This window comes from Macrosteles quadrilineatus, unplaced genomic scaffold (assembly GCF_028750875.1).
Source record: "Macrosteles quadrilineatus isolate MER2022 unplaced genomic scaffold, UCM_ALF_1.0 Scaffold_9__3_contigs__length_116548681, whole genome shotgun sequence".
NCBI lineage: Eukaryota > Metazoa > Arthropoda > Insecta > Hemiptera > Cicadellidae > Macrosteles > Macrosteles quadrilineatus.
Genome location: NW_026542602.1, coordinates 89,558,314 through 89,577,750, shown reverse-complemented (window position 1 = coordinate 89,577,750; position 19,437 = coordinate 89,558,314). Strand labels below are relative to the sequence as shown.

General features: G+C 37.5%; 1 protein-coding gene across 3 annotated transcripts in view; it reads right to left on the bottom strand.

Moving 5' to 3' along the window:
• The window catches only part of LOC129003222 (steroid receptor seven-up, isoforms B/C-like), a 113,598-nt gene that overhangs the window by 81,728 nt on the left and 12,433 nt on the right, over positions 1-19,437 (bottom strand). For all 3 annotated transcript variants that reach the window (XM_054431510.1, XM_054431511.1, XM_054431512.1), the window contains exon 2: positions 8,187-8,336. In XM_054431510.1, coding sequence (XP_054287485.1) covers positions 8,187-8,336 — 150 coding nt within the window. The remainder of the gene's footprint in view (positions 1-8,186; positions 8,337-19,437) is intronic.

Here is a 19,437-nt window from a genome sequence, read left to right as displayed (position 1 = left end):
GAGCAACACGAAATATGGTGCGAGGTGTAAATGGTCGTTTTGAGAGGAATAGAATGTTTTTAATTTTTGTTTCGTCGTAAATGTTTTAAACTGTTGCCTGTACATTTGGTTCTAATTAAATGGTAACGTTAACAGGTGGTTGACTGTTTCGAACCACAAACATTAAAATGATAATATCTTAAGTAAATTACACTTATAATTTGTAATTACCTTCTATTTTTTAGAAGATTCGGATGAATTTTCTCCTTTTCATGCAAAAGATAAGGGAAAAAGAACCAAAGCTTATGAATTATCAATCAAACAAAAGAAAAACTGAGGTTTTTTTGTGGTTCTCTACTGTATCGATTTTAAACTACGGTATCTTACTTTTGAAGTATCAATAGCATTTAAAAACAAGTTTCATCCAACCATAAAGCTAGTTAAAACCTTAGCTTCAAAATTATGTTGTATTAGAACTGAATGACAACTGGATTACAACGATTAAATCGGTCCTAAATTTGGAAATATTTCTGAATTCTCTTGGATGGGTCAAAAAGATTTATTGAGAAAGAAAATTTATAGATGGGATGTCTTTGATACGAAAGAGGAGATCCACTATCAATAATATGATTGTTATTAATGAGGAAAAGAATATTCATATAGATAAGAAAGGTCTTGGGGAAAGGAAAGGTGCATATAGATGCTATGCCTTTGATTAGTAAGAAAGGTCGGGATTCTTCTCATATAGATAGGATGTCTTTGATAGGAAAGAGGAAAATTATTTCAATAGCCTGTATGGGATGAAAACGATAATATTCATTTTGATGGGATATAATTAATGGGGAAGAGAAGGTCCACATAAATAAATTCTTTTCATGAAAAAGGCTAAGTTCCATATGGTCCATAGTTGGGATGTTTTTGAATAGTGAGTGAATGTAAATTAGTCGTGTTTAATGATAACGAAAATTTCAGTTGATACATAGATAAGATAATCAAACACGATATACCTAGATGACAAAGAGAAGGTCCATACGCGATTTCTTTGATATAAAATTTACGGTTCATTCAGAAGATATGACTACTTCAGTGCCAAACTCAATGATATAACTTACACATTTTGATCTATGACCTTCTACATCCCAATATCATCCCACAACACCCAGCTACCCAGCCCATCCTGGAGGAGGAAGGGGGAGGATCCTAACGTTCTCACGACTTGTAATCGCACACCACCGTCACGATTAATTTCGGCCACTAAACCAAAGGGTTTGATGACGTTTTTTCTATTGTTCGGGAACGATTTCGAGAATTCCTCAACGGTAAACACCAACCAATTTGCCCGCCCTATACTTTCGACCGCATCCTTCTGATTACTTCGAGCACAGGGATTGTGGATCTTGGTCGAAGATGGGAAATCAGGATGTTTGTGTCCGTTTGTAAATAGCAAACCGTAGGACCTGAAATAGTGCAATCGAACGGTCATCGATATTTCTGAATGTTTGCGCATAACGTTATCCATTCATAAAACTGGATATTACTTTTCCATGTTAGGTTCTAGCATTGACTATATATTACATAGTCAATGGAATGTGTTTTCTGTAGTTGTAGCCAGGTTTAGAATTAAAATGAACGTAATTGAATCAACCTCCGACGGGGTGTGCTGATTGTTGTCATACAACAATTCTCTGTCGCTTAGTTTCACTTATTTATATAGTTATTAATGTTACTAACTTATACAGTTATTTTTCTACAACGTGAGAATGGAAGTGTCTATTTGACTGTAGCACATCTAATACTCTATATAAGTCTCTTAAAAAACTGTTCTTATATTCACAAGCCATGTTTCCTTGATGTAGTTGAAAAACATTTTAAATTATTGGTTGAAATATTATAATTAAATATTCATTGGTGTGGTCAATATTGTCACGCTAGTATTGTGGTGCTCTTTTACAACCATAAACATGAGACAAGCAATTCCAGAATGTTAAAATGTAGTAAAATAAATAAATTTTTGTCGAACCATGAACTATCCTACAGTATACACGTAGACATTATCAGTTTATGTGTTTCTGCTTTGTAATTTATCTGACTGGAAGGGTTGAGGAGACGCCTTATCAGACCATAAACTAGAGCATGAAACTGCCAGGCTTTGTCTAAGGTTTAATGGCTTTATTTGAACCCCTTCCACCTTAGAAGGGACATACTTAGGGGTTGGTCGAGAAGAGATGACGTCTAGTTAGTTTACTAATGATATACATTATAACGATAAGAGACTGATGTGTATAAATAGCTGAAATATTTATGATAAACATTTTGATTTATTGGAGTAAGGCTTAATGAAATCTTTGATTTGAGCAAGTATATCCCACAAAAGAAGTGATTAAGATCTAGAAGTTGATCTGAGAATCAGTGACATTTATTTGCTGATCGCATTCTGATTAAAAAGTTTTGATGAAAAACCAAAATATGTTTAAAACCCCTTTTTTGCACTTTGAGGTAATTACGGTGATTGTAGATAGACCTAAGATTAGTAGTTTACATTAGGAAAATATATTTGAAAAAGATTAGTTTGGATGAGGAAAATATATTTTAAATAGCAGCTTTTAACAATTTTAGAGTAGACCATAACAGAACATCTTTAGAAATTAAAATCCATTAAAAATTGCCTAATGAAGCTAATGATAACAAAAAAACTACACTATTTTCTTCAAGTGCAGCCATAAAAAATAAGTAAAAAGGTAATCAGTGCCAACCAAAAACTGTACACAGTAAACTCACGGTAAGGTAAAATTTAAGGCCTTTGAGTTACCAACTAATCGTGTATATGAAATATTTTTGTTGAATAAAAAAATAGATCCGTGTATTCCTGATTTCAAACTAGTAAACAACTGAATCATTGCAATCTGTGCGTCTAAACTGAATAATTCTCATTGAACTTCCCTAATAAAACTTGCAACTTTACAAACTGCTGTGTTTCCGGATAGTATCTGAGTCTTTATTTAAGGGATTCAGATTAATCAGGGTTTACAGACCTACTTTTGACTAACTCTGAATTTCTTAAGCCATCACTGAAAGTTTGCAGAAGAATTTCACCATCTGCAGCTCTTCCCTAGTTTACCAGTACATAATTTTCATAAACTATTGTAAAATTAATGCCCGGATAGAAAGCCCATATTTACGGGTTTCTGATTAATAATTCGTTATTTGAATTCAACTTAAAAGCCATTTTATTAGAGTGGTCCCTATTTTGCATCCCTATGCATGTTTTTATCTTATTTTTCCAAACAACTACTGATAATTGATATATGAAAGCTCGCAGACAAATTTCTCCGTCAGCAGAAAGGTAGCCCAGACCTAAGTACTGAGTGTAACGTACAACGCGTTTACGGACCGTGGCCACAATTAGACCAGATGTTATCTAGGTGATATGCAGACATTAATTGTAGCTGTAAATAATTGCCGCATCCCAAGCTCTCCGGGGGCAGATTCAATTTAGATGGAGATACGTGCTTACGCACCGCACTGAATACGCCAGGACTTTACTGCCGCCTCCTTTCAGAGAATCATTGAAAACTATTTCGATATTTTATGAATTCGTCACTGCAAAAGTGCTTTTTATAACAATTTGTTAGGTAGCATCATTAATTAAAAGACCGATGAAATAAGACAACTCGGACCAGAATCAATCTCTTTTGGAACTGAACCGGTGATATTTTGATTTGAAGCCAAGAACTATAACTAACCTAGCTGTCTTTCCGCCTGTATTTCAATCACTCAAAGACAAAGTAACTAGAGATGTGCACTAAGATTTCAGTGCCCAGAATTAATTGCTTTAGGATTGCAAAGATGCCAACTACTACCTGCTGCCTAAGCGTCCTTGAAAACAAATGTACTATTTAATCAATCTACAATAAAGACTAATATTCATTAAGGTGTCAATCAATATTTTTTCTAATAATAATATATATTCCCTGGATTCACTGGACCAAATTGGCATAGGTTTTGAGCAAATGTTCTAGAACCAGGGAATCCTTTAGGTTCCTTCCTCGATATCAGTCAAGGGCCTCTTCGGTAAATTTTTAAACTAGTAAACCTGTTGATGTGTTTAATCACAATAATATTAACAATCTTGGAAATTAATCGTTTCATACTGGAAAATTGCCATAGACATTTTACACTCCCAACCACCGGCTCCAAACAAGATAGTATTACAAAAATGCAACAATTATTCCCTTGTCCATAATAATATTCAACCCATCTATTTTTACTGGCTGTTGTAGCAGTTAACAGTATGTTCATGCCCAAACACTTATTTTAGGTTCCATACCCAAACACCGGTAAGACCACGAGGTTTTAACGAAGAATTTCACTTGCGACTTTGATTTGTTTAAATCATATCAACATAACATGGGAACTAATATTCTCATTTTCATTCTAGAGAATGGCCATAGAAATTTTACACTCTCAACAAACGGCTCCCAAACGAGATTATGCCCATTTATCTTTACTGTCTATTGTAGCAGTCTTAACGATCTTTTCATACCTAAACATTTCTTGAGTGACCGGTCCGCGGGGTTCACCTGTGACAACTCATAGCTATCCAGTTTTGGGACCCACGGCTCCAGTAGTGTTTTGTTCTAATCCTGTTCCAATCAAGTTTCGATATTCCCATACGGGACGTCGCCCGGCGGTCGCGGGCCGCACCGATTCTTCAACTCGTTTCGCGGGACAGGACCAGTTCCTAAAACAATCTTTGGGTGAGGTCATGGGAAAGGTTTAGTGGATAGTGAAATCGGTAACCGGATAGTTGGGTAACAGATTTGTCTAAAGTGGGAAGTACTTTATGCGATTTTTAAATGCTCCATTGTGTTAATTTTTACGAAAAAATGTGATTGGCGCTCTTAGTTGACAGGAAATTTAACGAACCATAATTAGTAATTCCATGGGTTTATTTAAATAGAATTAAACTGTGTTTCAAACAGTTAAAGAACACAAATATGTATACTCTTCTATTAAGCTTAATCCAAGCTAACCAAGCTAAGTGACTCAAAAGATACAAAGAAAAGTATAGCTCCTCAAAGACTTGTCAGTCATTAAGATATTCTGACAAAAAGTTAGGTTTCGTATGGTTGTAGATACCGTTATCATGTTGACAATTAAACCTTTGTTATTTCATCAACTTACAACAGTAGAACTATCTAATTATAAAAGCTAGATACACTACCGTATTCACTCTCGTTAGATAGAATATTTTGAAACTAACCATAAAAAACATTCAGTTATTTAGTTATAATTTACAACATCGCCAAGACGACGCCATGATTTTTTCGTTCATGACTGAACAGAGTTTGATTGTTAATAAGGTTAATAAGGTGATTGTAAATAATGTGGCTAGATTATCCGTGTAGATTTTTTACTATTGTATATAATAACCGCTTTATCTTCTATCAGGATTAGGATCTACTTATTAAAAGACCAATTATCAAGGACAGCTGGGTCTAGTTTTAAGTCACCAAAGGTTACTAACATGTTTTAGGATCCACGACCTCTTGTTTTGTGAGCACTTCAACCCAAAAAGTTAAAGTTAAACTACCCAACTATTAGTAGATTTTAACGCTCTCAAACGCTACAAAACGTGAAACACGCATCAAATCAAATCAAATCAAATCAAAATCTGCTTTATTTCCAAAAATTTTTACAATATATACATATATCAAAACAAACATTATATTTACAAACGTGTGAGAACTCTATTTTCAGTATACAAAGTCAACGGTAATGCCGAAAGATTACTGAATGTTCAATTACAATAGTTTAATCCTAGCAAATTAATCAACCATTACTAATTATCTACCGTTCAAGGATTTTACACCACCACTACAGCACTGATTTGCATAACAACATAATATACGCACTTCGACTGGTAATAACGCGGAATTAGTCAGCAAAAGTCAGGAAAGCGCAACAGCAACTCGCAATTAACTATAATGAACTGAGAATGAAACTGTGCACAGGATAATGTATGTATATGTGCGTTCTTGCATAGGGAGGAAGAGATCACGAGCAGAAGCCAACGTTTGCGGGGTTCGAAATATGAAACAGACTGTCTGAATATTTCCTGAAGAATAGGAAAATCTTGAATGTGTGTACTGAAAATAAAATATTCTTAAACATTTCAATCTCGAGATTGTGTGTTTTGTTGACACAACTGTATTGGTATTTTTACGTTGTAAGGTAACTGCCCGAACCAGCGTTTAACCATAAGACATCCCATCTATATGGATACAGCTGTCGCCAATTGTTTAACCCTAGTTTTCATGTAAATAGTCTTCATAAGAAATGAGTTAGACACCCCAGAATTTTCAGTGAGTTTTCTATGAAGTTACTACCTTACTAACTCGTTGCCGTGGTGCGTTTACTAACATAAGTACTTATGCGTCACTATAGAACACAAGCCTAAGATCCTTTCATTTTAATTCTGTAATCGTGAGATCACACAGAAGTCAGGGAAAAGAAGACACACATGGACACAAAACTTAAACACCCATGTAACATACCGTTACGGTTTAGTGTAAAATCACAGGTGTTTACCCTCATATAAAGGAACGCTTAATAAACAGCGAGGAGAATTGAGTGTTAATGCTTCAAGGGAACAAAGGTTACGGAATTGGAAGTTAATTGTTGCTTGGCGGCGTGGGGCATTATGGTCCGTGAGACGCGTCTTCTTCTTGTTTCATTCTTCATCGTCATAATATGGGATCTTGGGCGCTCGGCCGTGAGTACTATTCGTTCCAAAAACATTTAGTGGTCAAATGCTAGAATGGTCTGACGATATACGTGAAAATTTTTGCGTGTAGCCTATGTTTTGTGTAAGTTCGACGTTTAGGATTTGGTTAACTCAGTAATTGTCTGAATGAAGTGAGAGGGTGAATAATACAATTTTGGTAGCTGTTTACAAAGTTGGTTGTGGGTTGAGAGAAATATAGAGAAATTTAATTTTGCATTTAGACCTTTAAAACATATAATCCTCAAACGGATGATGTATGATAGCTTCGTCCTAATTTGTTTAAGTATTTTAACGACTAACATTCAAATCGAAGATCTACAAGCTATTTGAACATGCATCATACACGCATAGATTTTTACTAGGTTAATAGGACATATGAAAAAGTTTATTGAATATAGAGGTGGGAGGTGTGTATTTCCACCTTTTGCTTCTATCACCGGCTCGAAACCAAATGTTTTATTCGTTTTTAGAACCACTAAAATACAATTTTTTAAATCTTGCAAGTGCTAGTTTGGTATCCAAACCTTATTCAAATGGCGATAAATTCAAGCTTTTAAACGGAATAACCTAGTACTTTTATTACAATGGTTGAGAAGCTATATTACTATTACAACCAATAAAAACCACAAATACAAATTTCAGAATCATAAATATGATTTTATATAGTATAAACGAAGCGTGAACTATTCCTCAGCGATATCAAGAAGGCAGCGACTCAGTGAAGTGGCGAGGCTAATGCTCATGATCAATATACCACACGTCACACGTACACATGACGGATGGTTCCCGCCTCCAGGTCGCCGACCAATCAGAATCCTCTACTCATCTTACAAGCCGCCGACCACAGTAACAGCTGAGAGTTCGCGGTTACGCGGGAATCCGCTGGAACATGACGGGGCCTTCACAGCACTGCAAGTTGGCTAGTGCAAATTTCATTTTCCTCCAAGTTTTGTGCAAGTAGAGAAATGTCGAGATAATCTATATGACTATCCGCAATCTCAATGAAATAGGCATAAACTTTTCGAAACATGGGAAACGTGATAGCATAAGTGGCCTTTTGGTGTTATAGTGAAATTTAAAGAGTTGCTTTGTTACATTGAAGAAAATTATTACTGTACCAATTAAATGCAGATGAGTTTTGGTGTTAGTATTGACTGGTATTTTTTTCTACAAAGAGTCAGTCTTTTCAGACAAATAAACTATCACTGACGTTCAAACCATGTTTAAACGTTTCGCAACGACTTTGCTATGAATTTTCCTCAAGAGACTTTTAAACAAGTTATTTTAAAGGATAATCCAGCCTTTCGCCACAACTAAGGTGGACTAGCGAAAAGAGGTCAATAGAGACAAAATATGTTTCATTATCAGCAGTAGGTGAAGGTTATCTTATATAACATCCAACACAAAATTGCAATCTTACCTTCTCTCCGCATGCCCATCTTGAGGCACTTTTTCAGCCGGCAAAACTGGCACTGGTTTCTATGGTGTTGGTCTATGGGGCAATTTCTACTGCCCCGACACGAGTAGGTGAGGTTTCTTCTGACACTACGCTTGAAGAAGCTCTTGCAGCCTGGAACAGAAATAAGGGTAAATAAGAGGTGTAGAAGAATGCAGCAAAGGATTCAGTAAGGACCTAAGAATAGGCGATACATATGAAAATATAAAGAAAGGCAAATATTTTGTCACACGTGTGTGTTCTCATGATGTGTTTCAAAAGTTCATCCTCGGAAAGGTTGGTGTTCAAGACAAGTGATTCTTGTTAACGACCACGTTCATCTAAACACGTACTTGCTGTCTCTGAGTGAGAATCTCGCTTGACAACAATACGCTGTTGGGCCACGCAAGAATCTAGCGTCTTGTTAAAATACAAGTTTGTTATTTTATGACCATCTTTTAAACAAAGCTCGTGTCAAATTTGTTTCTAAAAACCACGTAAGGGGTTGCTTATTTGATCAAAATACAGAAATTCGTATGAAACTCAACTTGTCGCAAGAATAAATTAGAAAAGTAAGTCAGATTAAATAAAAGTATTAGAGCTTCTATGTTTCATAAGAGTTTTTTTGGTTTATTTTAAATTAATCAACTGACTTTTTTGGTGCCAACTGCGTAATTGGACCAAATCTCTGCTGTTTTCAGCGTTATCGAAAATGAATCCATCGATCCATTTTACGTCAACCACGATTCCAAACAGTATTTATTGTCAGAAAGGTCATCCTAATTGTAGAAAAGCATCGGCAGTGGCTAAGCTAAGGTTAAAAAACTTATGAATAAAAGAATATTTTCCAAAATGTATTTGTTTTTATCGAAGTAAGATTCACAAAAAGAGTCTTGTAGTATTCGACGACGAGAAGTAAAATCAACAGTGTATAAACAGACCGTAATATGAATAGTCAATCGGTGCTTATCACACCCCCAATCCTAAAAACCGTAGCTAGATTTAGGTTAGTTTTATCAAACTGGACACATTCGCAGTGCATAGTAGATGGGTTTTTACTTTGAGCGAAAATACATCTAGTTGTTCTCTTTCAAAGCAAAGACTGCAAGAACCTAGAGTTGTCTAGTACCTACGTCAAGCCCTGGAGGTGCATCATGATTCCTCAGCTATCTTCGTGCCATGTCCCAGACGTAGTTCGCGAGTCTAACGCCCCAGGCCACTTACAGCAAATTGTCGACGAACGTGAGGGAATGTCAGCACGATACAGTTCGGCTCATCTTGTGGACAGATTGTACCTCACCTCCGCATGAGGTTCAATTATTGAGCTCTTTACAAAAACAAAAAGGCCATTCACGGATGATCCTTATGTATCCTCTTGCAAAACATTTACACTTTTATTTAGAACTTGTTATGCTGCCTAAACAGAGCATTAAATCAATTTACATTTACAGTGAAAGAGGTAGTGTTCTTCCTGATCGATAAACAAATCGGTGAAACATACAAAGGATTAAATTACACCGGAGATTGAAGGAAGAAAGCAGATGGTTGGCTGAATGCCAGTGGGACATTATCATCAATTACGCAGCAACATTTGTATGTAAACGCGATGCACATCGGGAATGTACGTACAGCAACAGTTGTATCGTCTGTGATCGCGTCTCTAGCTACATCAGGTACTCGTTATACGAGTGATATGAAGTTAAGGGAGTTCTGGGTATGTATTGATATCATACGAAATTTTGGACGTTTAAACATTTCACAGTTATTCCATTGCATCGTAGTGTTGTAATTATAGGTTTGTCCAAGGGTTATTGTTAATTGTGTTGTTTTTAATTTGGTCCGAAGATAGCATAAAGGTTCAAAGGTTAAAGGTCAACCGTGATGATACAAAATGGCAATAACCTTTTCTTGTTTTGATAGTTCCTGACAGTTTTCTTCCATGTGTACAACTTTAATGTCTTAACTTCCTTCCTTTTTTTTTTTTTAAGAGGTTGGCGGCCTCTTTTAACCTTGCATTTGCCCGTCCACATAGACCCGTGCGTGGAACGTTTACAGCAAAGCAAGGAGTGAGCCGGTACAGTACAAAGTCCAAGTCCAAGTGTATATGATTGTGGCGACTAGCGCCACGTCTGGGGGAAGTTCCTGCTCGCTGGGAGCATATACTTCCGGTCTGCTGTGGTACAGTACAAAGGTGCACTGTACTGATAAAATTTAGTGGCAGTGACCAGGATCCGAACCCATGACATCGCTGCCTTGGGCCCAAAGTCCGCGACGCTACCGACTAAACCACCGGCTCACTAACTAATTGATAGATTTCAATGTTACCCACATCAATCACCTCATTGTTTAAGTATCGGATTCTCAAAGTTTAACTAATTGTAACTCCACTTTATAAATCTTAAAATTCTAAGAAGTGTCATTGATGTTTGAAAATCCTCAATGATTTCGATGTCAAAACACAATCTCTCTCTTTTGTCAACTGTGGATAGAAAATATTCAAGTTTTATAACTTTGTGGTTTCATAGATTGGAATTACTCCGTTGACGAAACAAGCACCGCCCAGGTGAGCCCCTTGACCCTTTATTGACCAGTCGAAGCGCGGAAGTGAAAGAAGAGATGCGAGTCACTGGAGCAGATCCGAGACCTTGCCGCTAGCGACTGACTACAAATCAATAAAACTCGTGGTCTCTGATTGCCATCGTGTAATGAGAGGGAGAGAGAGGAAGATAGCCATCTGCCGCGGGAGTGAGAGAGAGGGAAGATGCCGTGACTGCCGGTTTACGACTGGACGATGGGAGAAACTGCGGACAAGAACTGCTAGCGTGCTGAGGAAAGTGGGAGTTCTGTGTCATTGGCTGAGAAGATCGGATCTGCTGTCCTTCTTCACGACATTCCTGACTTTCCTTCGTTTCAAGTCAAAGACTTAATGGTACTGTAAGACGGTTAGCCTTGTTTTCCTCAAGCTCTGATGTCGGGTATACGTGTGAGTAGATGACTTCGTCAGGATTCCTAGACTTGTTATAGTTCACTGGTTCTCATGGTTCTTCTCCATCAGTATCTACCAGCGCACCATATCTGTAGTAGGAGTATCTACAGTAGTTGGAGAGTAGAGGAGTCATACACATATTAAAAGTTTTTCGATTAACGCTACACCATAACTATTCCACTGATCTTGTAGTAACGATGCGAGAATCACCGGTACGGTACGTAAATGGTAATAGGAATATAATACATTTTCGCCGCTACTTTTATTGCCTATCACAGTTTCAATCTTCGGTTTCTGCCACGTCCAACCCGATAACCAGTTTAGCTTTTACAGCCTTTCACAATGCAAAGGTGAATAGCACCGGGGTGTTTTGCGTGGAAATTCTCCTCGGCGATCGACTCTTCTCCAATAAAAAGCTCGGCGAGCTCGCCACCAACGACGGCGCAATAAACCCGACGAAAAGTGGCTGCGATCCGAGAGAAATTCCAATTTATTACCGATAACTTCCAAACAGAACAGGTCCGGGCCGATTGATTCCGAAAGGTCGTCCGAAAGGTCGGATCCGGTTTCGCGACCGATTAATTACGCCGGTAATTAAAACAACGGAACCGCCGCGGTTAAATTTAATTAATTCGGCACCGGTCAGTGGGCCGAATTATCGCGCGGGTTATTAGATCGTAATACGATCGGGTTTACACGCGTTTTAAATCGACGCCCATTAGTGGTATTAATACCGAACCGGTTGCCGCGGTTGGTCCAGTTTTTACTCTCGTGTTGAAGCGGGTGGTGGCGACACGCGACAAGTCGGCACGCCACGCTCTGGAGCTCCACAAGGGTCTTAGTTGGGACCTCACTTGTTTGTGGGAACTAGGTCAAAGATTTGGTTTTACTCTGGCCTTGTAGGAATGTCTATTAAAATTGGTGGTCAATTTTTTTTTATAAACAACTTAGTATATATATGGTATACAATAATGTACGACAAGCACTACATAAACTCTGTGTATTTCTCAATTATTAAGGAAACATTTGTTGAGAGAACTATATCGAAATTTTAGTGCCATATTGGTCTTTAAGGGAGTGTAAGAATTGTAGTATCTTTGATAATGTGACGTATATTTTGTCTACTTTCATAAAAAAGCTTTCTACATACTATTATCAATATGTTTTATAAAATGATGCATATGTATCAATTTCGTATCCCTCTCATTTCATTAATGATTAAGGTAAAATTACCTAAAAAATACCTAATTGACAGTACAGTAAAACGTTATGTAGCTCCCTTTAGACAAATTTTGTTTTATTGTTTACTCCTTAAAAAATAAAACGCATCCGATACAAAAAAAATTGTAAGCGTAAAGCTGAATGTATAAAGATCTAAAATACAAACACCAAAGTAGCCTATAGCTTCATTTTTGCTTCGTGTATGATTGAGTTTTCGTTAGAAAAATCGTATTTCATAAAAAAAGTTATTTTAAAACCAATAAGAACGTTATTAAAAAATTATTGAAATTTAATTATGTGACTATAGATTATTCTAATGAGAAACCTAGTAAAAATTAACCATATGTATCCACACACGGTAAAAAAATACAACTCTTAAAAACAATTAGAGTTTCTCGCTAATGAAACATCGATATTCCAAAACTCAGGTTAATTATCCTTAAACACGCAGGACGAGGAGGAAGTATCACTAGAGGAAACTGTAGTAGAGAGCTTTGACAGGACGATGTCACGCTTGACGCTGCATTGTTTACCGACACAAGTCCTTAAAGGGTTTAGGACCGCCGTATCAGCATGGCTCGTGTTTATGAAGGGTTTTGTGTCCTTTTGTCAGGCACGCGCCCTTTTGTCTCAAGGGCTCATAACTCGATAATGGACGCGGCGTGCCTCAAGGCTCCGTTCTCGGGCCGCTTTTGTTTAGTTTTTATTGGCCGTGCAGGTGTTAATTTATGCCGTCGCAGTGTGACTCAACTCTTGTGACTTCGTTTACTGACTCTGGCGTTTAATGTGGGTTTACTATGAGCATTTATTTAGAAAATGGAATTTTCACATTTATTGGTTGGTATTTTTGGTTGTTTTTACTACTGTATATGTACACACAGGTTATAGGGAAGTATGCAGCTAAATGCAAATAAATCTCTACATTTGATTGAACAACCTGTACCTCCCAACAATAGGTCTTCGCGATTCAAAGTATTATTTTGGCCCGAAGGGAATTATAAGTGTCAACATTGGTTTCGATCATCGCTGTCTCACATCACATCTTGGTTGCTTGATCTCATATCTCATTTACCGGACCACTCTACTTCACCGGACGCGGCTCACTAACTCCTTAGTGGTCCAAACTTGTCAAAGTCTTGTGGATATGTCGAGGATCGAATCCATGAGCCTCTCAACGAGAATCCAACTATAACCTCTGGGTTATAAGTATTGTTCATGAGTGTTAGTAAGGTTAGGACTTTGAAAATAGTGATCAACAATTTTCTAAAGCACAGTCAATCATTGATTTGATTAAATATTAAATGAAGTACCTGTTATTTTTCGTTCAAGCTGACATTTCTATATTGAAACCCGACAGTTACCCTTAACACTTTTGAATCGTTGCTTGGCGAGTTGTACCAATCAACATTCACCACGAGCATCCAATTTCATATTCGATTTGTTTCATGACTTTCGCCATGCAGCGGGTGGCCGTCGTCGTACCCGCCAGTTTCTTAGCGGCTTTTCCCGCGGCGCCGCGCGAGGACGTCCCACGTGACTAGGAGGAGTTAACCACGAGGAGCTATCTGACCATCTTCGCCGGATTCCTATAATCTTCGACAAGTTGGCATTGTTCCGTGGAGAAAGGCAATTATTGCTAATAATAGGATACGGTCGGGAGTAAGAGTGGGATCAATTAAAATGGCGGACGGACGGACGGCGTTGGAGAAAGTAGAGGCAGGTAGAGTCGTGGGTGGCGGGGGAACACGACCCGCGACGATTAGCGGGTAATTGTGAGTGGACGTCCCGAAGGAACGTGGGGAATGCGGCGGGGGAATCTGGAGAATCCAGGGAATCGGCACCAATAGCGGTGTTTACACCATCTCATGTGTCAAAGTCATTCTGGCCCCGCGTGGTCGGTCAGGGTTTCGTTCATGTACACGTCGGTCGAAATAAGGTACTTGTAATGAAACTTGTCCTTTTGAACAATGACCATTGAATTTCACACAATATTTTCTTAGCAGGGTACTCTAAATACCCTCTTTCTTTTGTAAAACAATCCCAAAAGACTTCGAACACTTTTCAACTCCGCTACCAGAACTTGTATGTTCAATGTAGCCAAAAGCTCTGGACCTCTAGACCTGCAATATCTCCTCCGTTAAAATCGTCCGACGTTTGTTGAAAGAAGCTACGGTGCTTGTTATGACGTTTCTCAGATCAATAACCTCTAGTTAGAGGTTATTGATTGCAATTTTTGATTGCGATTATTATTGCATTGGTTATTGATATTGCAAGTTTGCAATACCTAGTATTTTTAACAGAAAATTTACTTTCATTTCACAAAGCAAACCACGAAAACTTAATAATTGCGAATTTCTGCCCTATGGCGTAAATTTACTCAAAGAACCCGTAAGCTTTCAATATCTCCTCAAGACCTGTGAATGATGGAAGATCACTCCTCCATTCACAGTGGCCGAAGGTCTTCACCGGACAGTAATTAACAGCCGTTGACATGCGCCAGTGATTACACCACACAATTACCGTATCCTGGAAAGCTCGGACGGGAAGCGGAGTACGTCCGGAAGCTATTGGAAGTGAGCCGCGTCCGGACATCTTAAACCGGTTCGATCATCCGGTTAATGAGATCTGATTGCGATAATTGAGACAGATTTTGACACTTATAATTTCCTTTGATACCCGAGCAAAAAATTCAGAATAACGAATAAAATATTGTTGAGTGTATAGAGGTACAGTAAGTGTTCGAGCAGATTTAAGTCTTTATTTAAACATTCTTCACTTATGTACAAGCACAGTGTTATTAGACAATCTTTTAGAAACCAAACTCCTTAAAATATTTGGAGTGCAGATTGGGGAACGGTGTGTGATCGCCATTTAAAAATGCAGTTTAAAGTAGATTTTGATAACTTATAGGAACAGTAGGACGAGTTTTGGCTTATGAAACTTAAGCGTGCAGTGCAGCATTACATTGTCCTAAAAATACAATAGTTTCAAATATACTGTATTTACACTATATTTCTTGATCACGCCACTGTTCTTTGGAAAATTGAGGTAATTTGATAGTTCTGTATTTTCCAAAGCACATTTATCCCCTTTGGACTGTTTACGCCCCTCTTTTAAAAATTGTAATAGTACACCGATGGGTATGTAATTGCCAAAGTAACATTTATCACCATTCAACAGTTTTTTAGAAATACCATTTACCTTAAGTAGGCTTCTGCTTCATAGTCCTTTCTTTAATATTTTTCCGATCACCAAAATCTACTTGTCCACCATGTAGAGCCTGAGAGCGGCGCGGCGCGGCGCGGCGAGGGGAGATCCTGAAGCGGTATTGCGCCGCGAAGGCAGAATGTGTCGCCCGGTCAGCAGGGCTTCCAACAACCGGTTTCCAATGAATCACCGACTTGCGTTTAGTAATGAATAATGGAAATCACGTTTACTATCCGCACGAGGGTCCCCTGCTATTCCTGAACGATGTACAATGTAAGACGCGGGATTATCTATATTACGGTTTGGTGTAAAATCCTTGGAAAGAAAATTTGATACTGTGGACTTGATTGGAAAACTATTTTAATTTAAGTCATAATTTACTACATGATTAAATTAGGAGGTCGTAATGAACTATGCTGAGAAACTAAATAAATATACTATATTGCTTTTCAAATTAAATACATATCTTTCTACTTATCTTATTACTTCTAATCTATGATGGTTGTATCTGCTGTAGGCATAAAACTGTTCTAATTGCGAAGAAGCGTCGTTGACTTTTTAAAATATAATCCTCTACATGAAAGAGTAATTATTTATGACATTTTCAACCAATTTTGCCAAAAATATAATTTAAAATGTTTATAACTGAAAAAAATGCAAATCTTCTTAGAAACCGGAATGCAGAATTGTGGAATCTAAAAGCATTTGTCTATGAATATGGACTTTTACCATCTACGATCAAGTCGTGCCAATGGTGCAGTACTCCAACTATGATCTGTAGACCCGTAGCCTCGCACCCATGGTCCACGGTCGTGGTCGTGGTCGTGGTCAGGTGAGGGTACGTTCCTACGCACGCGGCGCCACGCACGCCTGCTCCTCTAATTGGCGCTAGTGTGTCTAATTAGGGCCACTCGGGTCACACGGTGCCTACACTGGCCGTACTACAGTACGTTCTGTGATCGGTTGGCTGATATAGATAACGAGATATCAGGAAGATAACAACATACACGGTGCCTACACTGGCCATACTGCAGTCCTACTGTGTTCAGTTGGCTGATATAGATAACAAGATATCAGGAATATAACAACTGTGCCTACACTGTCCGGTATACAGTCCGTTCTGTGTTCAGTTGGCTGATATAGATAACAAGATATCAGGAAGATAACAACTGTGCCTACACTGTCCGGTATACAGTCCGTTCTGTGTTCAGTTGGCTGATATAGATAACAAGATATCAGGAAGATGACAACTGTGCCTACACTGTCCAGTATACAGTCCGTCCTGTGTTCAGTTGGCTGATATAGATAACAAGATATCAGGAAGATAACAACTGTGCCTACACTGTCCAGTATACAGTCCGTCCTGTGTTTAGTTGGCTGATATAGATAATGAGAGATATCAGGAAGCAGTCTTACATATTTCAGCCTATTGGTTCTGAAGATATATAAATTGTTTAATTCAGTACTACGTCTCTAGTGTAGTCCAAAAGGAGGACGAAATAATTATCATAGACTGCTAGATTGGTCTAGCATATGTTTTCTTAGCTTTTAAAACGGTTTTAATTGAAATTCAACGTTTTTTTAGTTTTTTTTTTACATAATGTATCAAAGTGAACATAATATATTTTTCGCCACAATCCTCTACTCCCAACACTGCAAGTCACTACAAGATGATCCTATTACAGCCCCCCCACTTCACCCCTCCATGGGAGATTTGTTGGACCACGTGGGCTCTAATATGTTAGCCACTTTGATTGAGCCGCCTACCTGTCCACAAAAACCTCCCCCACTAAATCCCGCGATATTAATTCACCGGATAGAGCAACCCTCCGGCTCCGATATATAATTACCGAAGATAAACAGTTCTGTAGCGTTTTTCTAGTCTTGAAAAGAGGTAGTTTGAAGGTAAAAGTTAATTGGTTTGAATTGAGTTTGGATTATTTTGTAAATAGCTGTGTAACGGTTATTCCATAAACTATGTCATTTGAGTGCACCAATCAGTAAAGGTAACAATAAATTGAGACCAATTTACTATCCATCTTGTTTATTACCTATTTTTTCATCTTCATACGGTGCTTTCTATTTGTTTTAATATGTTTGTCAATTTTTGGGGGATATATATATTATGGAATCAACTATAGATATTTTAATAGGCATATTAATAAATCCTAATGAATCCCAAGAATGTTTCTTTAACACGTATCTGTGTTACTCAACAAATTTTAATTGTACTGCATCAATACATTTTTTTCTGAATAAAGTGTTTTCGTCTGTAGGTAATCGATTTGGTTTTTTGTGGACATATCATTTTCATAGCACCTTTGTATTATTTGAATTTTGGTCAATTGTTGTTTCTGTCTATCTAAAATAATTTTGAGGTTTATGGATAAGATTATTTGTTTATAATTTATGTTGATTTTTTTAACTAGTCCCTTCCAAAAGGTAAGAACTATGGAATAAAATACACCAATAGGCTAATACAGAACAGTTACATTAGCTCTGAAATTATATATCAGAGCTAATGTATATAATTTCACTGTCCAGATAACAAGATATAGATAACAAGATATCAGGAAGATAACAACTGTGCCTACACTGTCCGGTATACAGTCCGTTCTGTGTTCAGTTGGCTGATATAGATAACAAGATATCAGGAAGTCACAAACAGACTATATATACAATATATACATATATTGGGGTAAGTGCACATATGTATATTGTACATAGAAAAAAATGATGCGAATCACAGTCTTAGCGGTAGCTGTCAGGGGTCGGGGTGTTTATTTGTGTGTTGGCGTAGTAGGATAATAATCCGTAGGGTGAGGTTATGTTTTTTAATGTTAACTATAAAAAAATCGTATTCAACTAACCTAACTCAATCTGAACTTACATGGACTTTAAACTTGTTAAAGGAGCTGCTAACGTGACCTCAACAATCTGCACATTATATAAACAGCACAACCCAGAAGAAAAAATCCAAGACATTCTATCATGTGAATAACGAGCTCATCAGTCCGTAGATTAAACAATTCAATCCCTTAATCCAGCTGATTTGAAGACGTCACTCTATGTTTACCAGTGGAATGCCAGCTGCACAGACAAGTGGAATTATAAACGATTTGATTGGTTCAATCGATATCAATTCGTCATAATGAAGACACAGCGGCGCGCCGCGCCAGGCTCGTGGTTGTGCCATGAAGCTGTGCAGTTCCCTGAACGATTCATTAGACTGGTGACTCTAAATCTGTCACAGACTGTCGTAACGTCGGTCTCAGCTTCCCAGAAGTCTTCGACAGTTTGGTCAACTATAATTAACAAATATAAACACGGTGGGGTCGTAAACTTAATAGTGTGTCTGGAAATTGTTGTCAGACTTTGGGTATTCGTAGTTAATAAAATTCGTAATAAGGAGAATATTTTGGAGTTTTTTTTTTATTTTCGTGTTACAGTATATATAATCCAGGTTTAGGATTACTAGAGAGGTTGAGTGTGTTAAAGAATTTCAAAATTTAGTATAAAACTGTAACACTTTTACTATATAACTGTTCATTGTTGCAACCTAGCATAGTTAGACAATCAACTACTTTTTGTTATAGCTCAACGTGTAACAACTAAAAAACATTTTTGCAATCTAAGAATATATCATAATCAGTGTCACCTTAGATTGTACTTCAATTACACTGTTGTTCAAAGGTTTATTGCGGACATTTTCCATCACGATGGTAAAAAACAACAATTACATTGTTCAACTATTACACGTTTTGGAAGTTTGATTGTGCTGAGTATATATTTTCCTCTTTAGGATAACAATTCTTATTATAG